This window comes from Artibeus jamaicensis, unplaced genomic scaffold, assembly GCF_021234435.1.
Source record: "Artibeus jamaicensis isolate MK-2021 breed Jamaican fruit bat unplaced genomic scaffold, CSHL_Jam_final contig_700, whole genome shotgun sequence".
NCBI lineage: Eukaryota > Metazoa > Chordata > Mammalia > Chiroptera > Phyllostomidae > Artibeus > Artibeus jamaicensis.
In genome coordinates, this window is record NW_026521930.1 from 6,288,809 (window position 1) to 6,308,643 (window position 19,835).

The 19,835-nt window shown below is 50.9% G+C and overlaps 1 protein-coding gene across 5 annotated transcripts; it reads left to right on the forward strand.

The window, feature by feature from the left end:
* The first annotated feature begins 2,370 nt into the window (after nt 1-2,370).
* On the forward strand, nt 2,371-19,518 carry LOC119058857 (nicotinate-nucleotide pyrophosphorylase [carboxylating]). 5 transcript variants are annotated; one of them, XM_037158346.2, is made up of 6 exons: nt 4,163-5,571; nt 11,728-11,844; nt 11,878-12,022; nt 17,343-17,596; nt 18,630-18,761; nt 18,835-19,518. In XM_037158346.2, exons 3-6 carry the CDS (start codon nt 12,010-12,012, stop codon nt 19,051-19,053), a joined length of 618 nt encoding a protein of 205 aa, XP_037014241.2. In that variant the 5' UTR covers nt 4,163-5,571; nt 11,728-11,844; nt 11,878-12,009; the 3' UTR covers nt 19,054-19,518. The 5 variants fall into 5 exon arrangements, 3 of the variants coding, with proteins under 3 accessions (XP_053527720.1, XP_037014241.2, XP_037014231.2); XM_037158336.2 differs by having other exon boundaries at nt 17,343-17,878; nt 18,835-19,510; XR_008392728.1 differs by lacking the exons at nt 17,343-17,596; nt 18,630-18,761; nt 18,835-19,518 and adding an exon at nt 2,371-2,452 and having other exon boundaries at nt 2,838-5,571; nt 11,878-12,004.
* Nucleotides 19,519-19,835: the final 317 nt, after the last annotated feature.

Below are 19,835 nucleotides of genomic sequence, written 5' to 3' on the forward strand. Positions count from 1 at the left end.
AACTGGGCTTCTGTTAGAAAGAAGGGAGGCAGAGTGGGCGATGGAGTTGCTTTGTCTTGGTGCTTTTCTTTCATGTTGTAGGGTTTTTTTTAAATGTCTGGTATCTGTCAAAAGTTCATTCATACTTCAGAATGAGCTAATAAAAAGCTACCTGGAGCACTGCAGAGAGCTCGGGGAGCATGCAACTTTGCCAGCAGCAATTTGGTCCTAATGATAATTTTTTCAAAAATGAATTTTGCTTCAGTGTTTTTTTTTTTGTAAAGGTTTTATTTATTTATTTTTAGAGAAAGGGAGGGGAGGGAGAAAGAAGGAGAAAAACATGAATGTGTGGTTGCCTCTAGAGCACCTCCTACTAAGGACCTGGCTTATAACTAAAGCATGTGCCCTGAATGGGAATCAAACCAGTGACCTTTTGGTTTGCAGGCTGGAGCTCAAACCACTGAGCCACACCAGCCAAGGCAGTGTGTTTTTGTTTTTGTTTTTTTTAAGATTTGAAAATTGGCCCTGGCTGGTGTGGTTCAGTGGATTGAGCGCCAGCCTGAAAATTAAAAGGTCACTGGTTCGATTCCCAGTCAGGGCACATACCTGAGTTGTGGGCCAGGTCCCCAGTAGAGGGTGTATGAGAAGCAACCACACGTTGATGTTTCTCTTCCTCTCTTTCTCCCTCCCTTTCCCTCTCTGAAAATAAATAAATAAATAAATTTTTAAAGGATTGGAAAATTGGGAATCTTTGTGCAGTCTTACAAGCACTTTTGTTGATTTTTTTTTAAATTAAAAATCTTCTATTACTTTGCAGCCAATTATTCTTACTTTACTGTTTGCAGTAGCAAAATGTTGAGATAACCTAAAGGTCCAACAATGCAATGGTTTCCTTCCTTTCTTCCCCACTTTCTCCTTCCCTCCCTCCCTCCCTCCCTCCCTCCCTCTCTCCCTCCCTCCCTCCCTCCCTCCTTCTCTCCTTCTCTCCATCTTAGGTTAGTTCAGTACAAAAAGAATAGTGCAGAACAGTGTGTGTAACGAAATCTAATATAATAAAATGCATGCATGTGTAAACACAGACATTGTTACGAATGTTTATCTGCTGGTGGTGGTGTGGAGCCTTTTCATCTCATACTCTCCTGACTGTCGGAGAGGCAGTCCGCTGTGGCCCTGAGCATCCCCGCACACTCCGGCTGGTGTGCTAAAAGTGCAGTCCTGGCCACTCTACATCCAGGCCATTTCTCAGGTTTGTGTTAGCAGAGAGTGAGTCTAAGGATAAAGTCTCCCTTCAGAACAAAGAGCAGGCTTTCTTACCGCCTGCCTGAAAAGAGGAAAATTCCTCAGCTGTGGGCCAAGCCTCTATGTGTCACCCCTGGGGGCTCGGGGCAAGGGGAGCTGATGAAAACGTAACGCTCCGGCTGCTTGCTGTTCGGTGACTCCTGAATTCCTGTGTCTCTGACCCAGGAGTCTCGTGTCTTTGTGTCAGTTTCACTCATTTACTTGGGAGCGCTGTAAGATCCCAGGACCTGACGTTGGCTTGTTTCAGTCATCTGTCATGTACATGTATTGCTTTTACAATGTGCAAATCAGTTTAGATTTTTTAAAAAGAAAGGAAAAGAATAAAACCACACACATAGCAAAAGCCAAAGCTTTTACACTGGGGGGAGGTCAGAAAACAGCAACCATCCACAGAAGAAAATAAAGAACTTCCTGCTCATACCTATCCTGAGAAACTTGGTCAACACCTCAGTGGATATCTTTCCAGACTTATTCCATGTAGATTCCCGTATCTTTATTAATCTTCTACAAAAATAATGTCGTAAGATATGCAGTGCTTGATTTAGTTAAGTACCCACTACTGGGGACATTGTGGTGACCACCCACCCCCCACCCCCCACTCCCCAGCTTCTTGGGAAGTTGTCAAAGGCTCACCAGGCATCTATGCGGCTTGCATAGGCTTTCTTTGACCCCAGAAGAGTCAGGGGCTTCCTCCTGCATTTTACTTCCTAGGAGCTCTGAGGCCAGTGCCACCTCGGGTTCTTGGCCTAACAGCTTGGGCACCACAGATGCAGAGGAAACCACCCTCCCCTCCCATTTCCTCCTCTGCACCCCCTAGTTCTCAAGTACGCACATTTCCATCACCCCAGGTCTGAACCCCTTCTCTATCCCCCCTTTACCTCTTGCCATCCCATTTCCCAGCTAACACCCAGGAATCCCCATTCCAGACTCCTTGCCCCTACATCAGCTAAGGCCCCAGAGCCTCTGGCACCACCTCAGACCCCAGAAGGAGTGATGCTGCTCTCAACACATGGCAGCTGTGGGAACAGGGTGGGTGGGGCAGGATGCTGGGGTGAGGTGGGTGGGGCTAGGGCTACTTCCTTTCCCCTTGGGGCCCTGTCTGCCCAGTCCTGCCCCACCTTCAGGAGGAGTTGGAGCAGCCTGGCCCCAGCCCGTGTCCTTATCAAGTGAGCTGGTAAGGGGGTGTGATTTGGTGGGGCAGGGGTCTCAGGAGACCTGGGAATGTGCTTATGGCTTGTGAAGACACTGATAGATGACGGGGAAAGAGTGTCAGGAGCCACTGGGGCTGAATGGGGTCAGGGAAGGCCAGGAGGGGAGGCCATTGCCGGAGTGCATGCTGCTAAGGCTGGGTGTGGGGGTGCTATGGGATAGTTGATAGGGGAGCTGCCAACATCTGTTCCCCTGTTATTTCTGATAATAGTAAAAGAAAGGGTGGAAAAAGCCGTTAAACCACAGGTTAGGCCTTGCAGTTGGCAGGGAAGTGGGCGGGAGGGAAGGGCCTGGCCAGGTCCTACCATAGCTCTTCATGTGTTCCATTTCTCCAACTTCCCTACCCTCAGGTCCCAACTCATGCTCGTGCCTGTTGTCATGGAAATGATCCTGCTTCTCCTCTTCTTTGGGGGTTACTTGGCCTCTCTGGAGGCATCTACACCCATAAACTCTCCTTTTACTTTGGTTACGAATAGCTCTGAGGCCCCCAAACTTAGCTCAATGGCCTCCAATTATACACCGAGGGTCCCCGAGAAAAATGACAGCACTGGGCACCAGACCGTCCCACCTTCCTCAGCTCCTTATACAGCCAGTGAGGTGTCTTCTCCTGAGACTTTTGTTGCTGCAAGTAGTGGCCTTTCTATAGCCGGACCAACAATCTCCCAAGAAGTTTCCACCGAGAAGCCATCAGTGTTCCAGGAAATCTCTAATGTAAACAGTAACCCCACTCCACCAGCAATGAATACTCTGGGACTTCACAATATGACTGGTGGAACCAGGACAACTAGCACACTGGAGACTTCCAGTGGGAACAGTGGACCTCCTATTACCATGGGAACTAGCTCTCAGGAAAGCTCCAGTGGGACCAGTGGACTCCCCATCACCATGGGAACTAGCTCTCAGGAAAGCTCCAGTGGGACCAGTGGACTCCCCGTCACCATGGCAACTAGCTCTCAGGAAAGCTCCAGTGGGACCAGTGGACTCCCCGTCACCATGGCAACTAGCTCTCTGGATACCTCTAACACAACCAGTGGACCCCCCATCACCATAGCAACTAGCTATCTGGAGACTTCCAGTGGGACCAGTGTATTCCCTGGCACAATGACAACTAGCTCTTTGGAGACTAGTGGCTCCCCCACCTCTTGGGGAACAGTGCCCATCATGACTGCCCCAAAGGCCTCCACAAACACAGACAGTGGGCCTTCTGTAAGTCCAGATCAGAGGACAAATAATACCCTAATAGTGGCTGTGCTTGTGGCTCTTCTGGTGGTCATTGTCCTCTTGGCCCTACTCCTGCTGTGGCGCCAGCGGCAGAAGCGGAGGACAGGTGCCCTGACACTAAGCAGAGGAGGAAAGCGCAATGGGGTGGTAGATGCCTGGGCTGGGCCCGCCCGAGTGTCTGATGAGGAGGCTGTGATAACAACAGCAGGAGGGTCTGGTGGTGACAAGGGCTCTGGGATCCCAGAGGGGGAGGGTTCCAGCCGTGGGCCTACACTCACCACTTTCTTTGGTAGACGGAAGTCTCGCCAGGGTTCCTTGGCCCTGGAGGAGCTAAAGGCTGGGTCAACCTCCAGCCTAAAGGGGGAGGAAGAGCCACTTGTGGGCAGTGAGAATGGGGCTGTGGAGGCCGCTGATTCTGATGGACAGGAAGTGGGAGATGTGGAGGTCCCTTAGTGCCTGTGAACACAAGACTGGAGGTCATTTCTAGCTTCCGTCACCTTCCCTCCTATCCATCACTTTCAACCTCATCATCACCTAGCGTTTTCACCCAACATTTTCGCTCTGAACCCTCATCTAGCTTCTTAACCCTGGGACTTCCAGCTTCTGTACCCAACACCCCAGAGTGGCATTGCCGCCCAGCACTTGAACCCAGCACCAAGGCCAGGGCCTACACCCACTGAAGGCCTGAAGACTGAATGAATAAGACTTCCTCATCAACCCCTACTCCTCTCCATTAACCCTTTTTGCCACATTTTTGCCCTTGAAACCAGAGGCCGAGTCTCCACAAGGCCAAATTTCCTTGACCTATGATTGCTCGGAGGATTCTTCGGGGACATCAGAGTCTGAGAAGAAGGAAATGACAAGCCAGCAAACTCATCTTGATTACTTTGGAAAGTACATCTGACCCCATAGGCTAGGACAGTTCCTGGGTCATCCCATGAAATTCATTTAACTCCAGGCCTCAGTGCTCTGTGCAGGGCCAGCCTGGAGTGGTGTCATCTAGCTGTGCTCTCAAGTGTGCTTGTGACAGCACCTGGACTCTAGGCTGGCCTTTGTCCCAAGGGAGTGTCACCACACTCTCCCTTAGAGCTAACTATGGACTGAGGTAGCCAAAGGCTTCAGCTGTTACTCCTCCGGAGGACGGAGGTTTCTGGGCAGGAATGGTTCTCAGAAGCCCCAGCGCCTGTGTGGGTACACTTATGGGTGTGTTTTGTGTGCAAGAGTCAAGGATTTGGTGATTTGTGAAGGGTAGAGGTGAGTATGAAGGGCGTGAGGGAGGGGCAGGAAGGGTTTCAGAAGCTGAGGACATGCCATCCTGAGGACCTGCTGAGAATATCTGTGCCTTCATCTCTGCTCAAATGGGTGGAGGTAGTAGATTTAATTTTGTCTGTTGCCCAATAAAGGAATGCTAGACTCGATAGAAAGACGGCATTTGTGATGACCCTAGCGTGGTTCTTCAGTTCAGCCACTGTGTTCCTTTCTCACAGCCTCCCCGGCATAGGAGGGAGGGAGACAGGAGACCTGGTAACTGGGTCTTGGTGCAACTCTGCTGTTACATATTTTCAAGCGCTTTCCCTTCTCCGGGTGACAAAGTCAGCGAGAGTGAGCTAAATGAGGACGTAGGACCGGCTGGCAGAACCAGGGGCTTCCCCTCTGGATCTGGGATGGACAGGAGGGGACAAGAACCAACTGGCCATCTCTGAGACCAGCCCATGCCAGAGCCCGGGGTGCCACATGGGCCAGAAGCGGTTGGTATTTCCCCAGGGCAAAGAGGAAATTTGCAAAGAGGAAGTTGTTGAGTCACAGGGTGCGGAGGCTGAGAGCAGTCTGGCTGACCTACAAAGAGAGAGGCAGTTGGGAACTGTGAGTGTGACTGCCATGTGGCCTGAACCAGGGAGGAGGGCGGCGGGGCTGGTCATGAGATGGGGGAGAGAAGTGGCGCAAAGTGGCCAAGGACCCACCTGGCCACACAGGCCTGTGTCTGGCCTGTGGGGACGGGCTGAGCTGGGGTGGAAATCCAGCCTTCACCGTGCAGGCTGGGCACCCATGAAACCGTGTCTGGGCGCCTTTTTCTACTTCTTACAAGGCATCGTTTGGACTAGCTGTAGCCACAGAGCAGCAGAAGTTTAGTTCCGAAAGTCCCTCAGGATACCACAGTTGCGTCAGATTTATCAAACCAAGTGCCCCAACTTCAGGTATAGATGATGTCGGCACTGAACTCAGAGGCGGTCAGCGGCACCCTGCTCATTCGGCACAGGCAGACATGTTCTGAACCAATATTTTCGGGGTCCTGGGCAAATCCTGCAGGAAATGGGGTGGGGTGGGTAAGGTGCCCAATGGGGCTCTGCTCAGTCCAGAAAACATTAAAAATGTGAAAGGTTTTCAAATAAAAGCACAAAAAATTTTATTTTTTATTTTTTTTTAATTTTTTAAATTTATTTATCTTTAGAGGGGAAAGGAAGGAGAGAGGGAGAGAAACATCAATGTATGGTTGCCTTTCCCACCCCTACACCAGCCAGGGCTAAAAAAATTTATAAATGTACCCCCAAAAAGTAGTGGCACTCTGCCCCTGGGGAAGGCTAGGAGGCTTCCCCTGAGTGAGTCTCACAGGGTCTTTGCCAGGTCCGCGCCGTTTTCCTGGGGACCACCGTGCCAGTGTGTGTGAAGACCTTAGTAAGTGTCCACTTGAATGAGTGAACGAGGATGGCTCCTGAGGGATTCTGAAGGCTAAGAAGGATTTCGCCAGGCCGATAAGGGGAGAAGGTCACTCTCGGCGGGGGTAAAGGCACCCTTGGGGAGTGTGAGCAGTCAGTAGAGATTCTTTTTTGACAGTCATGGAGCAGAGAGATGCCTTTCAATTCTCTAGCGGGGAGGTGAGGGGGAAAGCAAAGGATGGGTAGACATTGTGAGACCAAAAAGGAAAAACAAGGAGAGAAACAATAAAAAATATAAAATATAGCGACAAGAGGGGACCAGATATATCAATTATAAAAATAATTGTCAATGGCTTAGTATACTTATCATGACGCTAAAAATGTTTTCAAAGACTATGTAATGACTTTGGAAAATGTCTACAATATAATGTTAAGTGGGAACGTGTGGTAACTGTGGTTATCTATAAAGGAACAGGTTTGTTGGGGATTTTATTTTACTCATACTTTTCTCTTTTTTCAAGATTTTATGTATTTATTTTTAGACAGAAGGGAAGGGAGGGAGAAAGAGGAGGACAGAAACATCAAAGTGCCATTGCTTTTCACGCGCCCCCCCCACTGGGGACCTGGCCCGCAACCCAGGCATGTGCCCCGACTGGGAATCGAACTGGCGACCCTCTGGTTCCCAGGTCAGCGCTCAATCCACTGAGCCACACCAGCCAGGGCTTGTTTATACTTTTCTATACTTTCCAACTTTTATACAATAAATATCAATCACTTTTACAGTTACAAAAACATTAACAAATAAGTGTTCTCTGGGCAGGATGGGGGGGTATGGTTTGAAGAGAGTTGTGGGAGACGAGGCTGGAAAGGCCGGGTGGAGCCGTGCTGAGAAGGGCTTGAGGGTTCTAATTCAGTCTGGAAGCCGTGGGGAAGTTAAACCTGAAGCCAGTTTCACTCCTCTGTTTGGGGCCTCAGCACGTGGGAAATGTAGGTATCTCCCGCTGCTGGCAAGTCACATCCTTTGCCCCTTCACTTTTTTACAAAAGACCTGCGATAGCACCTGTTTTCATTACACAAAAGAAATGAAGAGGATTTTCACTTTCACCAAAAAAAGGCGAACGGAGAAAAAAGTAGTCAACGTTGGGTTTGCAGCCTCCACAGGCTGCACGCACCCCACGCAGCTGGAGCAGCGAGGGGGGCACTGCTTTTACTATATGTTCGTATCACTTTAGGTTTCGTGTATGATTTGGCAGGTTATTTTTTGGTTCTGGGAACGCCCCCTATTTTTCCATATAAGTGGATGATGATTACTTCATAGCATTATCCTGCTTTGGCTGAAGGGAGGTTCCCTAGGAGGAGCGCTCCTCTAGGAACAGCAGGGAGCCTGTGCCATCATTCTGCAAAAGCTCAGTAGTCACCTCCAGGACCGACTTTCTCCTCTGCCCTCGCTCCCCGGTGCCAAGTCCAGCTGACTCTTCTTCCACAGTCCCTGGGACCCCTTTCTTCTCTCCAGGCCCCATTATACCCTGCCTGGTCCTGCTGGGCCTTCCCTTCTGGTTTCACGACCCCGATCCCTTCCAACCTCTGCCTTTGGTAGTCCTAGTGACACTTCTAAAAGGCCACTCGGTCCAGATTATCCCTGCACTCCCTAAGTCTGTCAGGATAGAGCCCACCTTCTTTAGCATGCGGTATAAGACCCCTTTGAGATCTGGCCCTGCTACTCCTGTGCCCACCCCTGCTCGGTCAGTCCTGAGCCCCAAGGCCAAAGCCCTCCCACCTCATCGAGTTCCTTGTAGCCAGCTCCCAGAACAGCCTGTGTGCTTTTCTTGGGGAGGGGTGGAAAACTGAAAGTGTTGAAAACCTTTCTGTCTGGACAGTAAAATAATATTTTACCTCTTTTGCAAAAGTTAATTACCAGCACCTTCTAGTTTCTTAAATATAGGATTCACACACACAGTCATATACAGTATATTATGCTTCATCTTCTATTTTAAAACACGTTTCTATTTTCATCTCTAAAGCGCACATTAAGATTGTGATTACAAATAAAGCTTTGTCGTCCAAAATGAAAATTCCAAATGGAAGAGGATCTGGGTGGGAGTGGCCTTGAGAAATCTATTAACTCACTTTTGCAGACAGGAAAAGGGCTTCAATGCGTGGTTTTAAGGACACTTTATTTCTGAAAATGAACATTTACACCTGATTTTCTTCTGCATCCTCAATTCTGACCTTTGGTCCTTGGCAGGCAGAAGTTGTGGAGGGTGGGCTAGCCGGGGTGGGGGGGGTTGGGGGGGGCTTCAGGCAGAAGTGACCCTCGTCAGCCCTGAGCACTCCAAACACTAAGGGGGAATTGGTTGGGAAGCCTGCACAGTGGGCGACTGTCATGCTCTGGGGAGGCTGGGGGTAGAGACATTAGACAACAGAAACCCGGGGTGTTTTGGAGACAATCTACTTGTTCCCACCAATGAGATGCAAATGGGTGCCAGTGTGCCTCAGCACCCTAGGGTGCTCAGCACCTGCCTTCCCAGCTTGTGGCACCAGGACAGCTGGACCACGGCCCAGATTTCAGGAGGTGTCAGCCATGGAGAGAGCTGCATACTCGGTCCTGCATTTGTGCACAGTCTGGCTGAAGCCAGCCCACCCGCAGCCTGTCCCACAACACACACACTTGACTTCCTGCCAAACTCCTCCTCAATGGTCAAGATTCAGCTCAAATGCTGATGCCTTTTCTTTCTTTTTCTTTTTTTCTGAAAGATTTTGTTTATTATTAGAGGGGAAGTGGGGAGAGAGAGGGAGAGAAACATTGATGTGCAAGAGAAACACTGATTGGTTGCCTCTTCCATGTGCCCAGCTGGGGAACCTGGCCTGTAACCCAGGCACGCGCCCTGACCAGCAATGGAACCGGTGACATTTTGCTTTGCGGATGACACCCAACCCAATGAGCCACACCAGTCAGGGTGTCATTAAGTTTCCAGGGCCACCACCCCAAACAGACATAATATTTCTCCTCCACTCTTACAACACCTTGTGTGATAGCAGAAACAACTGGGCTGTAATTATGTGAAGGTGTCCTTCATGTGTCCAAGTCCACATGTCGCCTTTGTGACTTCAGAGGCCAGGGCCTGTCACATAGCAGCTAACTGATATGTATTTACTGAATGGAGGAATAAATGCATTAATGCATGAACAAACACTGTTTTTTTTAATAAAGATTTTATTTATTTGTGTTTTTAGAGGGGAAGGGAAGGAGAGAGGGAGAGAAACATCAATGCATGGTTGCCTCTCGTGCGTCCCCTGCTGGGAACTGGCCTGCAACCCAGGCATGTGCCCTGACTGGGAATTGAACCTCGATCCTTTGGTTTGCAGGCCCGCCCTCAATCCACTGAGCTACACCAGCCAGGGCTAAACAGTGGTTTTTAAGTAAACATGTGGCAAGACCAGCTCTGTCTTTTTCTTTTCTTTTTTAAGATTTTATTTATTTATTTTGAGAGAGAGGGGAAGGGAGGGAGAAAGAGAGGGAGAGAGACATTGATGTGAGAGAGAAACATTGATTGATTGCCTCGTGTACACACCCCAACCAGGGACTAAACCTGCAACTCAGGCATGTGCCCGGACCAGGAATCAAAGTGGCAGCCTTTCGCTTTGCTGGATGACACCCAACCCACGGGGCCACACCAGTCAGGGCCAGATCCGCCTTTCGGATGAACCTGGCATCCAGGAGGTCGGGCATTAGTCTCGTGTGACTTAGACAGTGGGAGTGTGGCTTACAGTGAAAAAAGAAGTCAGGTCAGAAATATATTTATTCATAAAATAGAGTTTAGGACCAATTGGCAGTTGACCGGGGAAGGATGAGGTTAGACTTCAAGGTTTCTATCTTGGGAGACTGAGATGCCAATATCGTTAGGTGGAAATGCAGAGAGGTGAGCATTTTCCTGGAGAACTTAATAAGCTCATTTTTAGAAGTGTTAGAAGGGATGTTTAGAGATGGTTAGAAATAAAGACCTGGATCTTAGGAGGGATATCAGAGTAGGAGATCTGGATTTAAGAGTCATCCGATTTTCTTTATTTTTTTAAAGACTTTATTTACCTTTTGAGAGGGGAAGGGAGAGAGAAAGAGAGGGAGGGAAACACTGACGTGCATTTAATCGGCTGCCTCTTACGTGTCCCCAACTAGGGTCCTGGCCCACAACCCAGGCATGTGCTGTGACTGGGAATCGAACCACTGACCCTTTGGTTCACAGGCCAGCACTCAATCCACCGAGTCACACCAGCCAGAGCAAGAGTCATCTGATTTCATCTTTTTTTTTTTTTTTAAAGAGTCATCTGATTTTAGACAGCAATTTAAATAACGGTATATGGCTCCGGCTGTAGGCCGTTCAGGGACCCTGGCTCCTTCCATTCTGTGCTCTGTCATTCTGGGGAGGAGAGAGGGCAGGGGGATCGTGGGAAGACTTTTATGGGCCAGGTCTAGAAGTGGCACATGTCACTTTTGCTCACATTCCATGGGGCAGAATTCGGTCACGCAGCGGCCTCAGTGCAAAAGGGGCTGGGAAGCGTAGTTCAGCTGTGTGCCCAGGAGGCAGAGAGAAACTGTCCCATCACACTGAGGGAACACCAAAATCCAAGGGCTGGATGTAGGAGAAAGGACGTATAAGTGACAGCACAGAGCCTGTAAGAGAGGAACTCGGAGAAAATGCCATTTAGGGAACAAAAGGAGAAAATCTGTCAAGAAGGGCCAGAAGGGGCAGTCCCAGACAAGACTGAGGCAAGCAAGGTGCCAAGGTGCAAATTAGACCCTGAGAGGGGGGCCTCCTTCAGTGGCGCACCCTAGCGCCCTCACTCACCCACCCGAGTCCCAGTCCCGGAAGGGTCGTGGGCTGCTGAGAAACAGATGGGAAAAGGCTGGGGAGGTGCTTGTGGGTGGCCAGTCAGGGTCCCGGTGACTTTAGCCCGCAGTTTCCCATGAAGAAATGGAGGCCCAGCCATTCTTGGACAGGAACTTGCCTGGCGTCCCAGCACAGGTCGATGGCAATTTCCCCGTTTTCCTGGTCGGAAGTCTAGCTCCGATCCAGCCATGTCTTTCAAGTACCTCAGGAAGAGGAAAGGGAAAGGAAATGGTCATTTGTTGAGTTTTTACTCTGTGTCACTGGCAGAGGTGTCTCACTTGATTCTCAGTTGAACCCATGAGGTAGGTACTATCCCATTTCAAGGAAGAGGAAACTGAGGCACAGAAAACAGTTTAAAGGTACTGAGATCAAAAAGGATGGAATTAGGATTTGAACCCAGGTCTAAGGCCCAATTTTCCTAGTGCACCATTGAAAAAGCTTTCCAGCCCTCACAAGGGAGCACATTCTTGCATTCACAGCCTCACATTCTGAGGACGGCCGGCTGTGGGGAGAGAACAGGGCCTCTGGTCCGGAGAGGAGAGGACTTCTGCATTGGTACACCACTGAGGGCTGAGTGTGGAAAGCAGATGAGGTACGTACAACCCCGGGGTCCTGGAAGAGGGCTAGAGGGAGCCCCAGAGAACCTGGAAAGGACTGACGGGCTGGCTGGAACGGCCCTTCCTTCTGGCAGCCCCGCCCCCAGCCTCAGGCCTCTCTGAACACTGGATCTGAGCAGCAGACACCAGCTGCTCCAAGCCGTCATGGAGCCCGAAGGTAAAGAAAAGCAGCCCAGACCTCTCTCCCCTCACCACCACCTCCCCACCCTCCTGCCCCTCTTCCCACCCAACTCATCTCAGTGCCTTATCTTCCCACCCCTCCCAAGACCAAGTTTCTTCTGGTTCCCATCTACTGTCTTAACCTCCCCCACCTCCCTCAAACCTCTCCGAACCCCAAGCATTCCTTTCTGTCCGCCAAAGGCCTCCTGTCACGCTTCTTTCTCCTCTATGTTGGGTCTCCAGAAGCTCTGGGAAAGGAAAAGGCTCGAGCCCCAGAGAAGGCCAGGGGTGGCTTGGAGGAGGGCACATCCCCTGGGGCTCTAGGGGACGGGTAGTGGGAGGCTGGATGGCCCGCAGCTCTGGACTTTGCTCCTAGCTAGCAGCTCCGGAGAAATGGAAGCAAAGTCCTGTCCCACCAGCCATGGGTGGGGGAGGGGGCTTGAGTCCACTGACCCTCTGCGGGGGAAGGGGTGCGGGGATGACGCTCCTAAGGAGACTATGCAGAATGATGGGGGCCGGGCTCTGGGGTCAAAAGGTTCCTGTTTGAAGCTGGGCCCCACCGGGGCTGTGTGACTTCGGGCAAGTCATTTCCTTGCATCTCTAAAATGACAATAACAGTTCCTTGCTCCCGGGTTTGCTGGGAGGGCAAATGACAGGACGAGTGAAAGGAGCCCCACCTGTGAGCTCTCTGAATCTTCACTGGGCTTCTTCCCCAGCTCCGACCTGGTTTGGGCCTTCTGTGTTCTCTGCACACCCAGGCCCTTCGGCTTGGCTGTGGGGGCAGCTCTTGGGGGCCCGAACAAACTCTTGGTTTAGAAATGACCTCGGAGCTAGAGACAGGGTTCAAGTCCCATTCCTGCCACCAGCTAGCTCTGTGACCTCGGACAAGATGCTTAGCCTCGCTGTGCCTCTGCTTCCTCGTCGATAAAGTGAAAACAGTGCCCTCCCTCGGCTTGCGGTGAGGGTTACACACAGAGCGCCTGCCCAGAGGAGTGCCTCCCCGGTAGTGAGGCTGGTGATGTCGACCCCTCATATCTGTCTCTGCAGCCCTGAGCCCTCCCAGGCTCTGCTGTGTTTTTGGAAACTCCGTATGCCCATCTCCACCTGGACACCTCCCTGCCGCATCAAACTCAGTCTTCCCCCCCACCAGCTCCATTTCTGTTCATGCCTCACCTATTCAGACTGGGAACCTCAGAGTCAGCATTTGCTGCTCACTGTCCCTCACACCCCAATAGCTAGCCAGTTCCCACATCCTGTGGGTTTACCTGCGTGGCATCCCCTGAGCCTTTTCTTATTCTGTTCCTACCTGCCTATGGGGATTAGCCTGGTGAGGCTTCCTTTGCAGCACTGTCTTCCCTCATGTGCCCTCACCTGATGTTTAACTCAGGAGGGCAGGTTCTGGGATCACGGAGCCTTGGGAATTAAGCCAGGAGGTAGTAGACAAGTCAAGGGGGATGAGATAAAGGCTGGGGAACTGAGAGGAAGAAAGGGTGAGGACGGAGTTGGGGCACAAACAGAAGGCAGGCTGGCGGGCAAAGGTGGAGAGGTCAGGCTTGGCCAAAGCGTGAGAGGGGCGGGGCCAGACCCAGTCCGTGGACATGGGGTGCAAATAGTAGCGCGCCCTCTCCTTATAGCCATGGAAGGCCGCCCTCCCAATTCCACTTCGCCCTGGCTCACTGCTTCTTGCCCGGCGGTTGCAACAGCCTCCCAGCTTACATCTTTCAGGAACCCTAGCCACAGTTTACATATTTAAACTTCAAAGAGCGTTTCTGATTGTGTGACTTCTGATCGAAGGTTTTAATGATTTCCCACTGCCCGCTGAACAAAACCCTTAGTCTTTTCTGTCATTTCCTGTCATTCAAGGCCTACTCGGTCTGGCCCCGCCCTACCATTCAGCCCTCTCTTTTGCTACTCTGCAATTGCTCTGAAAAACTATAGCTCGTTTTACCGCTTGTATGCTGGGCCAGCACGTTTCACCCTATTTGGAGGTTATTTCTCTTCACTAGACAGAAAAGGGGAAAGAAAAGCCCATCAGTCTGGAAGCTACAGTGCAAACCAGCCTCCATCTCCATCTGGTGTTTGCCAAACAGATCAACCAATAAATAGATGGCAGAACAAAGCTGCTGGAGTCAGACAGCCGGGTTCAGAAAAGTCTGGTCTGGCACTTCATGTGAATCACCTACTCCCTCCTTATTGCAGTCCTGTGACTTGACTTATTCATTTTCAGAGAGTGAGGAAGGGAGGGAGAACCAGAGGGAGAGAAACATTGATGGGCGAGAGAAACACGGATCTACTGCCTCTCACATGCCCCCCAAGGGGGATCTGGCCCGTAACCCAAGAATGTGCCCTGACTGGCAATAAAACCTGCGGCCTTTTGGTTTGCAGAATGATGCCCAATCCACTGAGACACACCAGTCAGGGCTAAAGGTCACCGCTGGTTTGATTCCCAGCCAGGGGAATGTGTACGGGCTGTGGGCTCATTGCCCCGGGTGTGTAGGAGAGGCAGCCAGTCAATGTTCCTCTCTCACACCATGTTTTTCTCCCTCTCTTTCTTCCTCCCTTCCCCTCAGGGCAGCATTCAGATGTTCAATTGTCTCATAAATGTTCTAATTTGGTTTCAATTTGTATGTTTGAATCAGGATCCAAGTAAGATCCATCCACTGTGACTGTGGTTAGTATGTGCTTTAAGATGATTTAATCTTTTGTTTCCTTGCAGTGTACTTGCTGAAGAAATGGGGTATTCCTCTGGTGGGTTTCATCTGGTCTAAATTTCGCTGGTTGTATCCCCGTGGGATAGTTTAATGTGCCCCTCTGTCCTCTGGTTGTATTGCGAGTTGGTGGTGGTGTGTTCTCCCATTGGGGGGGGTGTTTCTCCTTGATGTTGGCTTTTGATGCCTGATGCCGGGATGCACTGGTTTACTGGGGTTGCAAAATAGTTCCTGCCCTTTGGCAGAGCGTTGGTTCTTATTTGCTTATTTAAGTGGACAGTCCGAATATTTTCAGTAAATTTACCGAATTATGCAGTCAGCATCATTGAGCATTTCCATCACCCCAGTAAGATCTCATTTAAAGGTCACTCCTAGCCCCAGACATCCACTACTCTGACATCCATCTTTCTCAATTGGCCTTTTCTGGATGTTTCATATAAACGGAGGCATGCAACATGAGGTCCGGCGTGAGTATTGGTTCTTAATCCTCAAGCGCATCTGAGTCAGAGTGAGAGCTCTTCTAAAACCTGGGTGCCTGGAACTGCCCCCACCCCAAAGATTGACTCAGGCGGTCTGGAATGGGCCTGTGCCGCCAAAGGTCTGAAAAGTGCCCCAGGTGAGTCCAATGTGCATTCCAGGTGGACGGTTCCCCTTCTCCACCTTTGCTAAAGAGTGGTCCACACCTACCTTTCTACTCCCTCACCACCTGCATAGATCATGACCTTGACAATGTGCTTTCTGCTCCAACCACACGGAACCAAAACTGCTGTGGCAAAGGCCTTCTAATTGCTAAGTCCAATAGTCATTTCAACCTTTCTTTTTCTTGCTTCTGCTCACAGCCCACTTCTTGAAATCCAAACACTCACTCTCTTCTGGGGCTGCTTCTCTCTCTGACAGCCATGCCTCTGTGGGTCCTTTAAATATTGGTGTTTCCCAGAGCCCTCCTCCTCTTCTTCCCTGGCCAGGTGATCTTTCTACCCCCCCAACACCCCTGCTATGCTCAGTCACCCCCCAGCCGGGGCTCGGCTGGCTCTGAGTGAGGAATGGAGCCTCGGGACAGCCCTGGGAGAGGCTGTGGGGAAGGAGGGCCAGGTTCAATGACAGGACTGTGGCTGAAGTTAGGGGACGAGGGGCGAAGACTGGGTATGTGGCTTTGGGGAAGAAGGACTGGACAAGAAGGCCTGCTTCTGAGAGCGGAGCAAGGCAGAGTATATGGCGTTAACTTCAAGTTGGAGCAAAAGTGGGGGAAACAAATCCCAACCCAACTTCCTCACACAATATCGAATTGTCTTCCGTTCACCTGGGTTTCTATGAGGCTGCCAATCTGCTCTTGGCAGACAGATGGCGATGATGCTCCGTGCCCGAGCTTGGCCTCTGTGGTCACCTCTCCTCCAACAGGCGTGAAGGGCACATTTACTCGTGGGTAGGAAGGACCATAGAGACCACTACTCCATAACTATTATTCTACAGGCAAAGGATTCATCCACACTCCTGAAACTCCTAGAGCTATGTCCCGCAGAGACAGGGCTCAAACCCAACCTCCCCGTTTACAGCCTCCTTGTACAGCTCCGGTCTGTAGAAAGACGAGAGTTTGTTGAAACATCAGGTGTGGGAGGCTCTCCGGGCCAGAGGGTCAAGTCAGAGGGACCCCGTCCGTCATGACCGCAATGCCTGGCTGGCCTGATCTGCTGCCGGTTTGCTGTGCGACCTCAGTGTACGTGCCTCTTCTCTGTTCCTGTCTCCACCTGGAAAAACTTCCAGCTATAAAACACTGGGTGCTGTGAAAAGCCCGGGATGGAAAATGGCACACAGCTCATATTCCACTGGGGGCTTCAGCTCCGAAATAACAATCCCGTCTACGCAGGCAGACTGGAAACGCGGCGGGGCGACTTCAAGGTTCTGTTCGCTTCTCTCCTAGCTGCTGATCCAGTACTAAGTCTGCCAGACAAAATGTAGGACAGTTAAAATTTGCATTTCAGATAACCAACAGATAATTTTTAACTATACGATATGTATGTTCTAGATATTGCCTAGGATATACTTATACTGAAAAAAAAAACTTTGATGTGTGTCAGAAATTTAACTGGGCATTCTGTATTTTTATTTGCTCAATCCGGCCACCCTGACCAGGACAGAGGGCCCACCCAGCACCCCAGGCCCTCTCCCAGGACCCCCAGATTCTTCAACCTGATTGGCTAGTGCCCAATTATGCTGATTTGTAAATGGAATTGACCCTTGAACAACATGGGTTTGTACTGTGTGTACCCACTCGTGTGCAGATTTTTTTCAATAAATACCTATACTGTTTTTAATCCATGGTTGGGAGTCCGCAGATATGAAGGACCAGCTGTATTCATTGATCTACATCTTTCTATATAGGAGACTCGAGCATCTGTGAAATTGGGTGTTGGTGGTCCTGGAAGCTATCCCCACTGACACCAAGGGGCAACTGAAGTTCTGAGGGAGTCAAAGTTATATGGGAATGTTCAGTTGCACAGTGGGGTTGCCACCCCGAACCCCCATGCTGTTCAAGTCAACTGTGTTTTGACAATCACCTCTGGCTGTAGGAGAGGCAGCCACATTGGACTCTGTCTTCTCTCTCCCTCACAGGCCTGGCGCTCCTGCTGCCCCCTGCCACTCTGGCCACCCTGGCAGATGGCTGGCTCCGAGAGGACTGTCCAGCCTTCAACTACACAGCCTTGGTCACAGGGCCAGCCACCTCACAGGCGGCACTGTGGGCCAAATCCCCAGGGGTACTGGCCGGGAGGCCTTTCTTTGATGCCATCTTCGCCCAAGTCAACTGTCAGGTCTCCTGGTTCCTCTCTGAGGGATCAAAGCTGGTGCCTGTGGCCAAGGTGGCCGAGGTACAGGGTCCTGCCCACTGCCTACTGCTGGGGGAGCGGGTGGCCCTGAACGTGCTGGCCCGGTGCAGTGGAGTCGCCAGCTGTGCTGCTGCAGCTGTAGAGGCTGCCAGGGGAACTGGCTGGGCCGGGCACGTGGCAGGCACCAGGAAGACCACGCCAGGCTTCCGGCTGGTAGAGAAGTATGGGCTCCTGGTAGGTGGAGCTGCTTCTCACCGCTACGACCTGGGAGGGCTGGTGATGGTGAAAGACAACCACGTCACGGCAGCTGGTGATGTGAAAAAGGTGCACATCTGGCCCCTGCCCTGGCCCCGCTCCAACCCTCGATCACAGCCCTTCCCCTCTCCCAGAGACCCCGGTGATAGTGACGGCCTGGGAGTTGGGGGGTGAGGCTCCTGAATCCCTCAGTCGCTCCACCTGAGGAGTTGGACTTGCTTCTTTACAAACGGTCTTCTACTGCTTGGAGTGATGTTCAGGAGCGAAGGGCAGGCTGTGGGCAGCCCAGCGCTGATGGCTCTGCAGCCTTGGGCCGGCCGCTCTGGAGTCCCCGAGCCTGTTCCCCATTTGTGAAAACATTCTTGGAGATCCCTTCCATTTTTAATGTCCTGACTCAAATTCAACTCAGGGCAAATGCTAAGTATTGCTGGTATTTCACCATTTTACAAGATATTTTTAAAATAGTTTTAAATTTATTGACTTGAGAGAGAGCAGCAGCAGCATTTTGTTGCTCCACTGATCTATGCACTCACTGGTTGGTTCTCGTCTGTTCCCTGAGTGGGGGTCGCACCGCAACCTCAGAGTAGCGGGACGATACTCACTAACTGAGCTGCCTGGCCAGGGCTACTTGGTCATTTTTTTGATCCACATGTGACAACTTCATGTGGTTTCACCTAATATGAAAGAAACCATTCCAATGCCCATTTTCCTCATGAACCCTAAACTTGTCATCCATCTGGGACCTTTCGAATGCCAGTGCCAGCTCACTCTGCTCCTAACGCTGCCACCTGTTCTCCCTCTCACCCTTCTGGTCTGTCAGGCGGTCCAGAGGGCCCGACAGGTGGCCAACTTTGCCCTGAAGGTGGAGGTGGAATGCAGCAGCCTGCAGGAGGCCATGGAGGCAGCAGAGGCTGGAGCAGACCTTGTCTTGCTGGACAACTTCAGGCCGGAGGTGAGGCGGGGCCTACTTCCTGGGAAGGGGCCATGTTAGGGGATGTCACCTCCCCTTGGCTTGTGTCCTGCAGGAGCTGCACCCTACAGCTGAAGCGCTGAAGGCCCAGTTCCCGAGTGTGGGTGTAGAGGCCAGTGGGGGCATCACCCTGGACAACCTCCCTCAGTTCTGTGGGCCGCACATCAATGTCATCTCTTTGGGGGTGCTGACCCAGGCAGCCCCAGCCCTCGACTTCTCCCTCAAGCTGTTTGCTGGGGGGAACCCTCCAGGGCCCCATGCCTGCCAGTCCTAAAACCAAAGAGGGCAACACCGGCAATGGGATAACAGGGTTTCTCTGGACCCTCAAGGTTACACATCTGTAAAAACAGTGGCCAACAGGACTCTCTCAGCATTGGCCTGAGCTAAGTTCTGGCTCGGCCACTTACCACTGTGTGATCCCAAAGGGCTGGCTTTACCCCCGCCCACCTACTGTTCCCTGATCTGCAATGGGCTCTAATAAATGATCAGCCTTATGGATTTCTGAGTGGTAATTAACACATAGTAAGTGCTCTGTATACATTAGAAATTACCAAAGTCCATTTCTCCTAACATGCATTTTTTCCCACACACTGCCATCCCTGAAGTCAAGGTTGTCTTTAATCAATGGTGTTAATGGCCACTGTCCACCAGCCACCAGCCATCATGCAGCCGTCATTGCCCATACATGCAGGTTAGAGATGGAACATGATCATCTCCATTGAAACAAGTCCCAAAGAGCTCTTTCTACAAGTGTAAAATAGAAATGGTGAGTCATAAGAAAGCATTGGTCATAGTTTAATTGATGACTTTCTTTTTGAGTAGTAGATTGTGTGTTATAATAAATGGCATCTTATATTTGAGGACATGCAGCATCAAGTATGATATTCAGCTGGAACATTCCACTTGGTTGATGTCCTAATTGTCCTGGTTATTAAGTCTTTGCCTCTCACCCCTGGCTATTGTTATCACCTCTTTAGTGCAGGTGACAACCTCTCTGTTCTTCACTTCTTGGGTCCTGAACAGACTTCACCGTGCATCTTCCCCCAAATGAGGGCC